We start from the raw sequence: 14,987 nt of genomic DNA, 5'->3' as shown, positions 1-14,987 counted from the left end.
TTTGTAAAGCTCTAATAGAAAAAGTGACTTTCTTCAAGCGATGTCACTTCCTCTGGTGCTAAATTCTGGAAGGCATTGGGGCATGTCGTCGTTTATCTCATGTACAAAATGTTTAGGACACTCCAATAGACAATTAATTGTCAACTCTGTTACAGAGATTTTCAGTTTATTTCTCATAAAACCAATATTATGATGACCATTCATAAAAGTCTTGCCATGGTGTCTGGTTTGAGGTTAGCATTTTGTGCTAAATTACCAAACGGTGGAAAGAGTCAACACTGTTACTTATAACTCTGTTTAACAAGAAGTTGAATAATTAGTAACAGAATCAAATGTTTGTTGTCGCACTTAAGCACTTTGCATTATGTTAAATTAAGAATGGATTCAGTTTACTGTAAATCATATATAATTACATAATGTAATAATCATAATTTATGTCACATTTTCATATATTTGAGGTTAAATAATCATTTGCTCAAAACATCTATTTTCTGCAATATTTGTAATTTCAGTACACATTTTTTGTCTGTGCTTACATTCTGGTCAACTCTGTTACATCAGTAAAGCTCTAATAAAAAGTGACTTTTTCCAAGCGATGTCATTTCCTCTGGTGGGAAATTCTGGAAGGCACTGGGGCATATCTCTTATTAATTTGTACAAAATGTTTAGGATACTCCAATATATAATTAATTATTATCTCTGTTACAGAGATTTTTCAGTGAATATCTCATTCAATTTTTACAAACAATAATATGAAGACAATAATAAAAGTCTGTATTAAAGATGCCATGTGGCATCTGGTTACAGGTTAGCATTTTGTGCTACACTACAAAATGGTGGAAAGTGTCAACTCTGTTACTCTCAACTGGTTTAAAAATGTTGACAAAACGTTTAACAACAATTAGTAACAGAATCAAAAGTTCCTTATCACAGTTAGTAATTTTGCATTGTGTTAAATTAATACTGGATCCAGTTTACTATAAATTAAACATTTATTGTATGACATTTAAGGTAAATGAATGGAAAATGCTTGAAATGTACCCACAATTCTGAAATGAGTTATATTCACCGGGTCTTAATTTTATACTTGACTTTTTCGGTCACACTTTTTTTTTGATGGTCCGTTTGTTGAATTTAAGTTACATTGCATCTACATGCAAACTAATTCTCATTAGATTATAAGTAGACTGTTAGGTTGGGGTTAGGGTTAGTGTAAGTTGACATGTACTTGCAAAGCTTCTTATAGTCAGTTAAATGTCTGTTAAAGGAGCAATATCAGCAGATATTAAGCAGACAGTCTACTAATACTCAACTGGACCATCAAAATAAAGTATTACCCCTTTTTCTAATACAGTTGTATATTTAACAATACAGTTATTTTTATATTAAATACATAACTATATCAGAAAAATAAAAATATCAGATCAGGACTCAATAATAAATGCAAGTGATAGCATCGAACACACAAAAAAATTGATCGGCACATTCCTATTAATGACCCCCAAACTCCTGAATATATTAGGAGTAAGAGAAAATAGAAGTAAATGAGAAAAACAGAAGAGGATAAAAAGGGGTGTTGAACCTTCTGCCGTCTCTTCTCTTTCCTCTTGTCTTCGGTGTCCTGCAGCATCTTCTCCTTCCACAGGTCAAAGAAGTAGGATGGATCGGTGTAAAACTTCAGCCCTTCTTTATCATCATCTCTATACGGCAAAAAAAGTTCGTTTCAGTTTCAGTTTCCTCTATTTTTGTCATTCAAAACATCACAATAAATTGTAATGCAGAATTAATTTACGTCGCATCAGACCCAACAAAAAACATCAAACACTATAAAAACCTAACATAATACATAAGCTTTTATAATTTCATAAATATATAAAAATATAGTTATCTAAAATATAGCCCAATTAATACTTAAATAACTATTGCACAGTTTGTTATAATAGTTATAATATTAACAATTTGCGCTAGTTTAACTATTTATTGATTTATTATTTATAGTAGCTATCAGTAGTATTTAAGATAATATATTATTCAAAAGTCTTATAATGACAGGATAAAAACTATCATGAAACCACACATTATTCAAAGCCATTTCATTTCTTTTTTTTTTTGCTCTACTGTCACCTCGTGTTGGATTTTCTAATCACTTTCTTTTAATTACCACACCAGCAAAACCAGAAGTGTGGTAAATTTGGTTCTAAATACATTTGCGTAACCACTCTCGTTCAGAATGGATTCATTTTACGCATCTCTTTAGAGGAGAAAAGGGTTTTAAAAGCATCTTGATGCATCTTTTCTGACTGGATGCTCTTCCAGAAGTGCTATTAATTGGCCATTAATCATTTATGCGAAATGGCCAACAACTTTGTGAACCGCATTCAGCCGAACAGACAGAAAGAGATGAGTCAGAGCGCAGCATCTCTCCTGCATTAGATCTGTTCAAGTATTCATGAGTGGCCCATATTCTCCAGCTTGAGAGCCGGTGTTCACATGAACTACATCTGCCAGCTTCAAGTATTCATGACTGCTCTATATTCCTCCAGCAGACTGCAGAAGAAAACACCTCTGCACGTTCATCTGTCTTTGTCATATCCATCTTAATGTTTTGGGGAAGCAGCTACAGTTAAAGTCAGAATTATTAACCCCCCTGAATTATTAGCCCCCCAGCTTATTTTTTTCCACAATTTCTGTTTAACGGAGAGAAGATTTTTTCATCACATTTCTAAACATAATAGTTTTAATAACTCTTTTCTAATAACTGATTTATTTGATCTTTACCATGATGACAGTAAATATAATTTTACTAGATATTTTTCATGACACTTCTATACAGCTTAAAGCAGCGGTGCTCAACCCTGTTCCTAGAGATGGAACTTTCTTCAAAGTTCCGCTCCAACCCTGAACAAACACACCTGAACCAATTACTTAGGACCTGAACAGCACTTGATAATTACAAGCAGGTGTGTTTGATATGGGTTGCAACTGAAATCTGCAGGAAGGTCGATCTCCAGGAACAGGGTTGGTCACCCCTGGCTTAAGCTGCGGTCACACTGGGCTTTTCCTCCCATAGACTTCCATTCATACGCACGCGAATGCGTCAGACCGGAAACGCAGAACTCTGACCTGCGAAATCGCATCACTTGACTGCGTGAGACCAATCGAGGATCAAAACAGCACCTCTCTGGACAGAAATGTAAAACATGGAGCAAATCGCTGGCTTTTTTAATGTCTAATCATCTTGTTTAATCCCACCCCTTTTCCCAGTGCCGTACGACAGAATTTCGAACATACAAAGCCCAGTGTGACCACAACTTTAAAGTGACATTTTAAGGCTTAACTAGGTCAAATAGGTTAACTAGGCGGGTTAGGGTAAGTAGGCTATTGAAAAAATATATAGCTTAAAGGGGCTAAAAAATATTATCAGACATACTGTGAAAATTTCCTTGCTCTGTTAAACATCATTTGGGAAATATTTAAAAAAGCAAAAAACTTTCAAAGGGGGGCTAATAATTCTGACCTTAACTGTACATGTTTTCTTTCTAGTAAATCCATAAGTTTTATTTAGTTTTTCGGTTTAGGTGGTTAAAGAAGAATGTACATTATTGTGTTTATGTATTAAATTAATGTTGTTTCAGAGCTGTGCTTTCTGATAATGAAATCAAAAGACTGAAGATAATAAAATAATAATTTAAAAATAATGCGATTAATAAATTCCATCTATGGTAGTCATTATAATATTAGTATTATAATGATTATATGTTAGTATTATAATAATTTAAAAGCGTACGCATTAATATTGTTATTTGAAAGTAATATTGTAGCAATAATTACAGTAATTACAGTAATATTGTAATTTTTATTAACAAGGATAAAAAATGAAAATGTTATTATAATTACACTGCATTTTAAAATTAAGTTGCCATGTTGACGGGTGTTTTAATAATAGTTTAAGCTTGAATTATAATTAATAAACATATTTCAATACATGAAAAGATTATATATAATACATAGAATATTTTTAGAATAAATGAATAAAATGTTCTATATATTACAACATTAACCTAATGAATACTCTAACATTAATACTCAAAATTAGCCATTCAAAAAATAATAATGTCAATGAACTAAAAAAGGAATTCTAAAATGTTATTATTATTATTAAGTAATATAATAATCGCAATATAATAATAATCCTAGTTCTATAAATTCTAGAAATACATCCAAAATAACAAATATAAATTAAATAAAATGTTATTATTATTATTATGAAGTTAAAATTTTATTTAAAAAAATATATATAAGCAAATTTATATATTATATGTCAATTCTGTAACGTGAAGTGACGCTGACAATAGTGAATGAAGATCTAAACGTAGGGTTTATTAAATGGAACCGTCAGGCAAGCAACCGTCAACACAGGGGCAAACAGATGTAAACAGGCAAATCCAGAGTCATAGTCAAATATCAGGAGAGTGGTCAGAAGATAGAGAGCAGACAGGAGTAAAACGAGAAAACAAGGTTAGGGTCTAACACAGCAAGGCAAACCAAAGAAACTGCATTGAAATGCTCACAGTTCAGTTCAACAACATGTGTGTGTTTGAGAAGTGTATATATAGTCTTGTGTAATTAGTCCTGAACAGCTTCAGCTGTGTCTGTTTGCAATCATGTGGATCTAGGCCAGGTGTGTAAGTGGTACATGACTGAATAAGTAGTTCTTTTGCTGGCAGATTTGTAGTTCTCCAGCGATCTGCACAGGCTGGATTGCTGGTGATTGTGGCAAATTCTAAGTAAAATATACATATTAAAAACTTTTAAATTAATCAATGAAAGTTATTGGGTGATTTGAACATAAATTTAGGCATAAATTATCAATGTAGATACTAGAATAATGAAAATGCTTCTCATATGCTTCATATTCGGAAATCAGAATTATTTAACCCCCTTTAAATTTTTTGTCTTTTTTAAATATTTCCCAAATGATGTTTAACAGAGCAAGGAAATTTTCACAGTATGTCTGATCATATTTTTTCTTCTGGAGAAAGTTTCATTTATTTTGGCTAGAATAAAAGCAGTTTAAAATTTTTTGAAAAACATTTTAAAGATCAAAATTATTAGCCCCTTTAAGCTAGATTTTTTTTGTCTACAGAACAAATGACCGGTTTACAATAACTTGCCTGATTACCCTAACCAGCCTAGTTAACCTTAATAACCTAGTTAAGCCTTTAAATGTCACTTTAAGCCAGGCATGTCCAAGCTCGGTCCTGGAGGGCCGGTGTCCTGCAAAGTTTAGTTCCAACCCCAATCAGACACACCTGGGCTAGCTAATCAAGCACTTACTAGGCTTTCTAGAAACATCCGTGCTGGTGTGTTGAGGCAAGTTGGAGCTAAAATCTGCAGGACACCGGCCCTCCAGGACCGAGTTTGGACACCCCTGCTTTAAGCTGTATAGAAGTGTCTTGAAAAATTTTTAGTCAAATATTATTTACTGTTATCATGGCAAAGATAAAAGAAATCAGTTATTAGAGATGAGTTAATAAAACTATGTTTAGAAATGTGTTGAAAAAAATCTCTCCGTTAAACAGAAATTGGGCAAAAAAATAAATAAACAGGGCGGCTAATAATTCAGACTTCAACTATAGATTAAATTATTTATAAATAAAATAAAATTCCATGTCAATTCTAAGTGAAATCAATTGTAAATTAAAATTAAACTATTGACAAATTTGAAATTGATTGAAAAAAAATATTTAACCTTGTTAATCACGTCAGATGTTTCCCCAAAATCCTACCCAAACACACACACACACACGCACACACACACACACACATACCTGTAGGGTGTGAGAATATTAAGCGGTGGTGGTTTATCACTCAGATTGTACATCTCAGTCACAGGAATGGGAACGCTGCTCTTGGACACCACCTGCTGGTCCTGTATAGTAGAGCTCTTAAACGCCTTCCTCATGTTTATGTCCTGCAGAGAGACTGTGAGAAGGAGAGAGAGATCCATTACACCGTGGCCTCCAGAGAGGGTAAAGTAAACTCCAGTATTGATCTTTTAATTGAAGAAAAAAAAAACCTAGAGATGCGCAGGTCGACAGGTCAGAACCAGATGTTTTTTTTTTGTTTTTAATTTAGACAATCTCTGCTCAGGACATGCGTAGAAATGCAACTGAATGATTTTATTGTACGAAGTGTGTAAATGAAGTTTGAACAGAGGTGAGGGAACCTGAAGGTGAAACACAGATGTACTAATAGGCAAAATACTATATTCTCTTCCACAACTATGTATTAAATATAATAAATATCAAAGGGATAGTTCACACAAAAGTGAAAGTTCTGTTATAATTTACTCAACCTTGACTTGAGTTTGAGTTTTTTGTTCTTTTGGAGAGTAAATAACGACAGATTTTTCATTTTTTGGTAAACTATAATTTTAACCTTAGTTCAATTCATACTTCCATGATTCTGTGATGTTTTTTATCATTAAATAAAAAGATTATACTGAGAAGACTTCTGAGTTTGATCAGCGTTCATTATAGTTCATGTTTAGGTCATTGCTATGGCTCCGATTTCTCAATTAAATATTAGAGATGATATTTTTTGTATTTATTTTTGGCCTTCTTTAGTTTCTTATCGGTTGAGCTGGGGTGGAGGGGCTATAGAGAAAGAGAATCTTTGCCACGGCGAGTTTCGTTCTGCCATGTTTTCGGACACACTTCAGAATGCACAATGTATGACTGTTTCATAGTAAAACCATATGAAAGTCTTACAAAAATCACAGAATAAAATGGAGTAACATGTAAGTACCTTTATAAATGCTCTCTTTGTGTGTCTTAGAAAATATACATTTCAGTATATTCTGTCTCCAATGCTGAAGTGTAACTCGAGAAGCCGAGCACGGATGCAGACGGAGCGGATCAAATAAATGAACCAGCTTATCTGTAAGTGACAGAGTATCAACGAGTTGCGGCACGAAAACATTTCCATGATTTTCTTCTTTGTTGGTAGTGTAAGAACTTACAGTTTATTGCAAGTCAGTGTGAATATATGATACAATAAATCTATAGAGATCAATGGGATCCAGGTATCCATGTCCCAAATTCCCAGAATGCATTGCGCTGTAAAAACACATCCCCATTCTCTATAAAGCAAAACTAGTCTGATCCTCTTTCTCTGCCACATTGTTGATGGGCTCCGTGTCTCCTAAAGTATGGTTAAAATAGTGTTTAATCTTGCTGCTTGTTATTTTTATATTATTTTTGATTATTGAAATAATTTTGATGCTTTAATATATTCTTCTAACAAATACATTTCACAGTGGTGTTATTACGCTTCATAAACAAGACATGTGACTTGTGTAGTTTTGAATGGGAAAAAGTTCAACAGTCATTATGTCAAACAAAGCCCCGCCTTCTAGTAGAGGAGCCAATCATAGTTCGCCATAGACTTACGATTCTCCAGGGGAGGGGCTCGGACCAGACGTGTGTTTTCAAGACATTTTATGCAGATGTCATGAACCCTCTGGAGTCTTCACATGTACTGGAATCTCAGCGAATACTTGCTTCACAGATATGAGAAACATATTCACATGAAACTTGAAATCTCTACTTTAAAATGAACCACCTACACTTGAAAACAAATGTTCTTTGGTTTTGTAATCTGTATGAAACGAATGCGAGGTACAGTCCGTCCCGTCAAACGCACAATACATGACAGTAACTACTCGAACGCCAACAAACGTGTAAACAAAAATGTCGCTGTCATTTTGTGAGGTGATTTTGCCATCAAGAACATGTTGGGAATTACTTCAGAAGACCAGCAAGACCAGATGAGGCATGTAAACAGAAACAGCCATACATGAGGTTGGTGGCATGATCTCATTCCCAAGCATGTGCAGTAGCTTGAGCAACCTAAAAATGCTAATTTTGTGTGATTTGAATGTTCGAACACTCCTATGCTTTACATGTTTGTTAATATAACTGCTTTTTTTATTTAAAGCACTTTTTTTTGCATTGACATTTAATTTCTCTTGTTTAAATACACTATGAACTGCAGCTACGCTAATAATTTTCTTTGTTTGCTTTTTCCACCTGGGGTTACTCATCCCGAGGCCTCTAGAGATTGTGCAGCACCGTTGATGTGATCCAATTCCTGTGAAGAGATGATGCCAACCATTGAGGACTTCTAGAAGTCTCCATAGCCCTGGACCAGGCCGTATCCTGAGCAGATGCTGTGGCAGTCATGGAGGGGTGGAGAGCATGAGACTCATGAGATTCCTGAAAGACCCCAGTGATAGACGAATGTCAGCATTGATCTCGTGGGCCAGCCTGTACACCTGCTGGTTACCTACTCACACCTGCAGCTTCTCCACGATGGACGTCCAGCGTTCTCCAGCCTCCGGCGTCTAGACTGCAGCTCTGCACAAGATGTTTGGCCAGAGGAGAAATGGTCATCCACACCTGAGCCTGGTCTCTCTCAAGATTTTTTCCTTCACTTTCGTCAACTGGTGAAGTTTTGCTCCTCGCCACTGGCTTGCTTGGTTTGGGACTTGTGGAGCTGTGCATCAATGGATTTGCTCTTCAGTGTTTGGACTTTCAGCAGTGAGAATTAAACCACACTGAACTGAACTAAATTCAACTTCAACTCTGAAAACTGGACTGACACTGTTTCAATTTTAATCAACTAGAACTTCTATGTTAAGCTGCTTTGACACAATCTACATCGTAAAAGTGTTATAGAAATAAACATTAATTGAATTGAACAGTGTTGTTTAATTTCTTTGGATTCCAAATATGAAATTTAATCGCAAGCTTGGAATTTGATGCTTTCCCATTCAAACAGAATGACCGAGAGATGTTTCAAAGATGGCCGCAGAGTAAAATGACTTGCCTTAAAGGGAGCTATTCTTATAACAGTGATACACAAGCTCATGGTCAGGCTCATGCTTTTTACGTGAGCATCTGAATTCACTCATTCAATTTCATTCCCTCTTTTCCTGATATGATCCACTCACTCAACTGTTCTGCATTATGTAGTGATGATTAGTGAATGAGTGAATGGGCGAGCGACGCAGCTCTTGTTTCACAGAAGCACAAACACTCACCCTCCTCGACGGTGGAGTCCAGCTGGGTGACCTTGACGGCAAGACGGTCAATGCGGTCCTGCAGAGAGTTCGCCCGCAAATAGAACATGTTTGCCTCGTTGAAGAGCTCGCCGAATATGTCTTCAGCATGTTTACCTTGGGGAGAAGAGGAGAGTCAGCTGAAGATTCATTTGTGAGGGAAACAGATCAGGTTAAAAACGAGGGAACAAATAGTGTCATTTAATGTGAATTAATTTCATTTATTTTTCACTTTAAATTCTTCGTTGACACCTTTGTTGTATTAGTAAAAAGCGACACTTTAAAATGTAAACAAAACATTATTAACACTAATAATGTATTAATAAACTGTGTAAATGGATATTTATTAATATATACAAATAATACATATAATTCTAATACTAATTACAATACAAGTAACATAATAAACAATTATACTTATAACACATACAGGACCACATGGTTGAATTATAGTTGTGTAACGGATCACAAATCCAACAATTTGGATCACATTATGGTTTTTTAGTCACCGATTGGATAATTTTTTTAATCAGCCAAAAAGGGGAGACAAAAGTAATTTGCTTTTCATTTATTACAAAAACAGTACTGCAAGACACGGTTGGTTTTAACAAACAGAACTTAGAACCTGTAATTTTATTAAAAATAAAATTAAGTAATAATCAGATAAATAAAAAATAATTGTAAATTATTCAGTTCTTTAAAAAAATCAGTTACTACTACTGATGCTGATAACGCTAAATGTATAAATCTAACATTATAATTTGTACAAACCATATTTATTTTTAGTCTCATTTTCAATAAATGAATCATTTATTTGCTCATAAAACTTCATGCTTCATTGCTAGATGTGTCAATTTTGAAGAATTATTCAGTGGAATATTTTTGATGGCTGGTTGTCGCCACCTATTGGCTAAATAATGTGATTGCTGCCTACAACTTTCATTTTGAGCGTATGACGGTGATTTTAACCTTTACCATGAACATCAGCGATTTTATCTAAACTATAAACTGTTATTCCAGTCCTTCTGTGTTATTCGACTGTTTGTAACTTTATAACCATCTCAAACGACTCTCTTGATTTTAGCATTTTCAGATTTGAATGCAGTGATTCGAAAATGAATAAACATATGCAAATCACCCTCATTTATAATTTATGTTGCGTGAGTGTTGAGATCCTGATCTTTTAATGATTAATCATGCAACTGATTTACACTGAATGCATTAATGCAGGCTAAACAAGTACAGGCAGAAAACACCTTTAATAACCTAAGAAACCCACCACATCCTGAATAACCTAGCATAAAATCTTCCGTCATCATTATATTTTACAAGAAACCCTAAATGCTTTCATACATGTGATCTGAATGATGTGAGAGGCGATCTCTCTGTGATAGTTACAAATTGAGGTTTAATCTACCATTAAAAAAAATTATTAATCCGTGGGTCACGTGTTCCGAACCGTGGATTGTGATCCGTACGAATCACACGGATCAACAATAATACGTTACACCCCTACTGAATTCATTCCCTAAATTTTTTTTCAATCATTAACTTTGTACACCCCATTTTGAAAATGACATTTCTCTTTTGTTTTTTATTAAATATTTTAAATAAATAATTTTCTTTTATTCTTTATTTAAATAGGTTGCTGGTTTGAGCTTCGGCTGGGTCAGTTGGCATTTCTGTGTGGAGTCTGCATGTTCTCCCTGCGTTCGCATGCGTTTCCTCCGTGTGCTCCGGCTTCCCCCTCAGTCTAAAGACATATGGTATAGGTGAATTGGGAAGGCTACAGTGTCCGTAGTGTATGAGTGTGAGTGAGTGTGTATGGATGTTTCCTAGAGATTGGTTGCGGCTGGAAGTGCATCCACTGCGTAAAACATGTGCTGGATAAGTTGGCGGTTCATTCCGCTGTGGCGACCCAAGATTAATAAAGGGACTAAGCCGAAAAGAAAATGAATGAATGAATAAATCTGTATTGTTTTCAGTAATGGGATCTTCATCATGGCTATTACAGTTAATAAATCCATAATAGTAAAACCATTTTAATAATATGTAAAAGTTATAATAACTGTAGAATAAAATAATACAATATTCAATAAAATTTAAATAAATAAAATGAATAAATTAAACTTAATAAAGGAAAAATGTTTAAAAAAATAACAAACACATCATATGAATAAAACTTAGAAAAATATAATATAAAAATAAAAAATAAATAAATGTAACTTAATAAAACAACAGCATCTTAATAATATTATATCAATGCTGCTTTTCATGTGCATAACTGTAACAATAACATTAAGAACAGGGTCTAAAAAATGTAAAACATTACAAAAAAAATGTGAATTGAACTGAGGCTATTAAAAACTCCCATGTCAAACAAAAGCACACAGGAAAAAATCATCAGGAAGGAAAAGTGTCTGTTCCTTACAAATTCTTGCCCTATGACCCAACGCACACACATACACGCACTTCAACTTGCTTCCAGTACTACACCCTCCAACACATGAAAAGCATGTTTCCAGACATGCACATGCTATTTTAGTCACACGCACACATCGTCTACAGCTCTGCCTTCAAGTCCAGTGGGCTGTCATTTATATTTAATCCACACAGCTGCTACCGAAAGGCCTTTCCTTCTACAGGCATCCACTAAACAGCACACAGTAAGGACACTGGAGGGAATTTCAGGGCTCAGATGGACACTTATAGAACAGGTGGACGCAAAAAAAAAAAAACATAGGAAGAATGCATGGATGGACAAATCGGTCGCTGGATACACAGAGACTTGGACATGTTTTCAAGATAATGGTCTTATGTAATGTCCCGTGAGTCAAGAGGAATTATTATTAAGAAGCTTCCCTCTGGCGTCGTGAGCTGAGGAAACCACTGGACCACTAAATTATAGACCACACAGAATGGAAATACAAATGTCTAGAGTGAATAAGAAATGGACATTTTGGTGTAACGTAATGCAGGAACTGTGGAAGCGAAATGATTTTAGTATTTTCTGTATTTTTAACAGAGATGAAGCGCAAGTGATCTAATACAAATTCATTATGTGCTATTTATTATATGTGGCATAATGTGTATATATATTTTTTACTTTATTTAAAGAAGTTTTTATGAAAACATAACACCCAATAGTGTACATCATGTATATATGTTAAAAAAATCATCTCAGTGTTATTACCTGATACCAAACAGAACATGCACCAAAACACTAGCAAACAATACAGCAATTATACAGGACCATCAAAAAAAATCTCAGCCAGTCTAATGGAATAAGAAACAAAACAAAATGACATAAAAAAAGGAAGGAGAAAAAATATTACAGAAAAAAAAACGAAGTATTTTAAAGAATTAGCAATTTATTTAAATCAAAAATGAGGAAATAACTACATTCAAATCTAGTTCGTTTCTGTTTTTAAAGAGAAAGTTCAACCAAAAATGAATATCCTTTACTCACATGTGAATTTCTTTTTTTCTGTATAATTTGAAGATAATTTGAAGAATGGAGGAAACTGGTAGCCATGTACATCAATAGTTTTTCCTGTTCCTACTGTTAATGGATACTGGTTTACAACATTCTTCAAAGTATCTTCTGTGTTCAAAAAAAAAGACACTCCTAAAGGTCTAAATATTTATTTATTCATTCATTTTTCTTTGGCTTAGTCTCTTTATTCATCAGGGGTCGCCATAGCGGAATGATCCACCAACTTATCCAGCATATATTTTACACAGCGGATGGCCTTCCAGCTGCAACCCAGTACTGGGAAACACCCACACACACTCATACACACACACATACTCTATGGCCAATTTAGCTTATTCAATTCACCTAGAGTGCATGTCTTTGCACTGTTACCCACATCAACACGGGAAGAACATGCAAACTCCACACAGCATTATTATAATCAAATAAAAAGTAAATCCATTAAAGTTAAATATTTTTGACATTAAAGAAAATGTGAGTGCAAAACTGGTTGCTAATGCCGAGTTCAGACCGCATGATTTTAGCCCCGATTTTTGAGAAACTCGCCGACAGATTTTGAGAAATTGCCAACAAATGTCTGAAATCACAGGCAAATCGGTGCTCATTCACGCAAGTAACAATCACAAAGTGTGAACTATCAAAGATGCAATCTGAGAGAATCGCCAATGAGTTGCCGATGCTAATGAGATATTTGGCATGCTAAATATCTGGACCTGTCTGCGATTCAAATCATGGCGTGTGAAGTGAGTTTTGACTGAAAATAACATTGCGATTACCTATAGCCAATGAGAGAGCAGCATCCACTAGTATGGGTATCTGCACGCCAGCAGGAGGTTGAGGAGAAGGTAAAAGCACTCATTTTCAGTTTATTTGGACCCAAGAAATGGAGGAAAAACTAGTAGAAATTTGGCAGGAGCACCCTTGTCTGTTTGATGTGTCATCTGAGCAATACCACAACCAAAAAAAACGTTGAAGAGAAATTGCTAATTCCTTTCAAACCCAGGTGAGAAACTATGTAAATTTTTTACCCCACTAAAGGCTTCTTTTTTATTATGTAGTTAATAACAAAAGATTTATTTTTGGTTGTGAGACAGTTTGGAAAAAGTTGTCGCCGATTCTTCCTATTGTAAAGTCATGCAGTGTGAAACTCCCTGTCGCTGATATATCTTGCAGTGTAAACAAAGCAGCGACAAAACGCTAGCCCAGACAGCCATGCAGTGTGAAAACATCTGTGACATGACTACTTTGAAAATCATGCCGTCTGAACCAGGCATAAGGTGTTCTGAGTGGTTGCTAAGATGTTTCAGGATCCTCAGATGTTCTAGTACCAAGTTTAAGACAAAATACCTGAGAAATGTGTGAGCGAAATTTCCATTTTTGTAAGAAAAATCGTTCATAAAATCATATGACTGTATACAGGGTATATGTAGGAATCCTATTACCTTTTCAATACCTTTTTAAGACTTTTTAAAGACCTTCTCAGAATATTTGAAGACCTCATTGCCACTTTAAGTTCTAATCGGTATCAAACCTTTAACTTAATAAACAGTTGTTAATAAAGAGTTGTAGTTGTATAAATCAATGGAGCACAACCATGGATCAGAACTCAGAAGAAACAAAGCTTGGAAGAATAAATTACGTGGTTGTTTTCAGCAACAGGCTTTAGCCACTGTTTAAACTTGTCTAACTCCAACCTGGAGAATGCAAACTTACATTTTCCCATCTGTTTCGCTACATGTGGAGAGCGTCACATCATTTACCCGCGTTTGTCGCAAACTACGTGACATCATCCGGATGGAGCTTGGCCGGATGCGCCCCGGCCTGAACCAATCGCGTGGATATTAGGAGAAAAATAAATATATTTGTGCTTTTTTGGAGTGAAACACTTTGGACGACGCTTGAACAAAATTTAAGACCTCGTAAAAACGTGATTAAGACATTTTAATACCTTTTAAGGGCCTTAATTTTCTCATAATTGATTTATCAGCTTTTAATATTTTTTAAAACCCCGTAGACACCCTGGTATATGTATATGACCATAACACAATCATGTTTGTAAGTTTGGGATCAGTATGACCAGAATGTTTGAGCTATAAATACTTTTATTCAGCAAAACTTCATTAAATTAAACAAAAATGCCACTCTTGGTTATAAAAGAATTGCTGTTTTTTTATTCATCAAAGCTTTGCGACAAAAATGCAGTTCGAATTCCACACTACATAAATTTAAAGGTCCAATGAAATTAAAATTAAGTTTTATATAGATGTTAGTATCAGTATTGTAAGTTTTAAGGATATCTATAAGCTAGTGTGCACTAAAACAGTGACAAAATTCGTGTTTAGAAGATGTAAAACTGATTTTTCACTT

At 34.7% G+C, this 14,987-nt stretch overlaps 1 protein-coding gene across 1 annotated transcript in view; it reads right to left on the bottom strand.

Moving 5' to 3' along the window:
- Window positions 1-14,987, bottom strand: part of wasf3b (WASP family member 3b) — a 43,094-nt gene that overhangs the window by 8,707 nt on the left and 19,400 nt on the right. Inside the window, exons 3-5 of the mRNA XM_056450645.1 lie at window positions 9,107-9,241; window positions 5,832-5,985; window positions 1,583-1,700 (exon numbers count right to left, since the gene is read on the bottom strand). Coding sequence (XP_056306620.1) covers window positions 1,583-1,700; window positions 5,832-5,985; window positions 9,107-9,241 — 407 coding nt within the window. The remainder of the gene's footprint in view (window positions 1-1,582; window positions 1,701-5,831; window positions 5,986-9,106; window positions 9,242-14,987) is intronic.

Source organism: Danio aesculapii, chromosome 24 (assembly GCF_903798145.1).
Source record: "Danio aesculapii chromosome 24, fDanAes4.1, whole genome shotgun sequence".
In the NCBI taxonomy this organism is placed as follows: domain Eukaryota; kingdom Metazoa; phylum Chordata; class Actinopteri; order Cypriniformes; family Danionidae; genus Danio; species Danio aesculapii.
The sequence above is the reverse complement of the archived record's forward strand: the minus strand, read 5'-3'. Positions and strand labels throughout refer to the sequence as shown.